General features: G+C 39.5%; 1 protein-coding gene across 2 annotated transcripts in view; it reads left to right on the top strand.

Moving 5' to 3' along the window:
* Tars (threonyl-tRNA synthetase) overlaps positions 1 to 1,582 on the top strand; it is a 29,879-nt gene that overhangs the window by 16,062 nt on the left and 12,235 nt on the right. For both annotated transcript variants that reach the window (XM_029564682.1, XM_008835456.3), the window contains one exon: positions 1,320 to 1,486. In XM_029564682.1, coding sequence (XP_029420542.1) covers positions 1,320 to 1,486 — 167 coding nt within the window. The remainder of the gene's footprint in view (positions 1 to 1,319; positions 1,487 to 1,582) is intronic.

Here is a 1,582-nt window from a genome sequence, read left to right as displayed (position 1 = left end):
TCTCTCTCTCTCTCTCTCTCTAAGTTTGGATAGGGTGGGGTGGTACACGCCTTTTATCCTAGCACTCAGGAGGCACAGGCAGACAGATCTCTGTGAGATTGAGGCAAACCTGGTCTACATAGTGAGTTCCAGGCCAGCCTGGGACTCTAGGGAGCCTTTTGTTTCAAAAGGCAAAAACCAGCCAACCAGACAGACAAAAAACAAAGAGATTGAAATTTGAGACCCAATAAATGTTTTTTAAAAGTCCTCCTATAGTGTATGGCTTTGTCCATATTCATGGGTCACACGCAGAAGCTGGGGGGCTTGAAGGGGCCGATAGGAATGTGTTGTTGTGCTTTAACTATATGTTTGTATTTTCTCTGGTAAAAAACACCAAGTTAGTCTTTAGATTGCTTTATTTTCTTTTTAAATTATGAAATATTCAAGCATAAGTTTATAGAAAACAGTATAACCTATACTAGGTTTATTTACCACAAAATTTGACACATATTTTCATTGGGCTATGTTTGCTTCACATTTTATTGTTTAATTAAAAACAAGTCCCCATGGAACCCTTCTTCCTCCACTGCCCATCCTTTCCTGGAAAAGAACTGGAAGTTTGCATGGATCCTTCTTATCCATGTTCTCTTCTTTTTAAGGTTTTTAAATTTTTTATGTGTTTGAGTGTTGGCTTGCGTGTATCTGTGTGGACCAGGTATGTGCCTAGTGCTGACAAAGATCAGAAGATGATGTTGGATCATCTGAAACTAGAGTTACAGACTATTGTGAGCCTCTGTGTAGGTGCTGGGAACTGAACCTGGGTGCTCTGCAAGAGCAGCCCGTGCTCTTAACCACTGAGCCACATCTCCAGCCCCTTGTCTATGTTCTTCACAGCTCTATACATATATATCTTTAAATTAGTTTGTGCTTGTGTGCTTCAATTTACATACATCAAATCTTATTGTATATCAGTCTGCTTAATTGTGATTTTCTTAATTAAATGCAAATAATTCTAACTTGTTTATATTTGCTTGTATATATTATCTTCTTATATGCCTAGCACAGTGAACTCCCCCCGCCACAGTGTGCGTCTGCCTTTATTAATGCATAGTGATGTACCTTCCTATCTTCCCATACTGCTAATCATGCTATGCTAGCATTCTTTTCATAAGCCTTTTGGTGCACATGTGAATTTCCTGTTTGGAACACACCTACAGGTAGAATTTCTGGGTCATGACATATATTTTCGACTTCATTAGATAGTGTAAAATTGCTGCTTAAATTTTTACTCTCTCCACCAAGGTGAGCATTGATTTGTCTGTGTGTGTGTTTTCTTACAGAGTGAATACAGGAAAAGAGGATTCCAAGAAGTCGTTACTCCCAACATCTACAATAGCCGACTCTGGATGACCTCAGGCCACTGGCAGCACTACAGTGAGAACATGTTCTCCTTTGAGGTGGAGAAGGAGCTGTTTGCTCTGAAACCCATGAACTGCCCAGGACACTGGTATTAAGCAGCTTTACCTACCTACCTTTCTTTCCTTCTTTCTCTCTCTTTCTTTCTTTCTTTCTTTCTTTCTTTCTTTCTTTCTTTCTTTCTTTC

This window comes from Nannospalax galili, unplaced genomic scaffold (assembly GCF_000622305.1).
Source record: "Nannospalax galili isolate Female #2095 unplaced genomic scaffold, S.galili_v1.0 scaffold150, whole genome shotgun sequence".
NCBI classification, from domain to species: Eukaryota; Metazoa; Chordata; class Mammalia; order Rodentia; family Spalacidae; genus Nannospalax; species Nannospalax galili.
The sequence above is the reverse complement of the archived record's forward strand: the minus strand, read 5'-3'. Positions and strand labels throughout refer to the sequence as shown.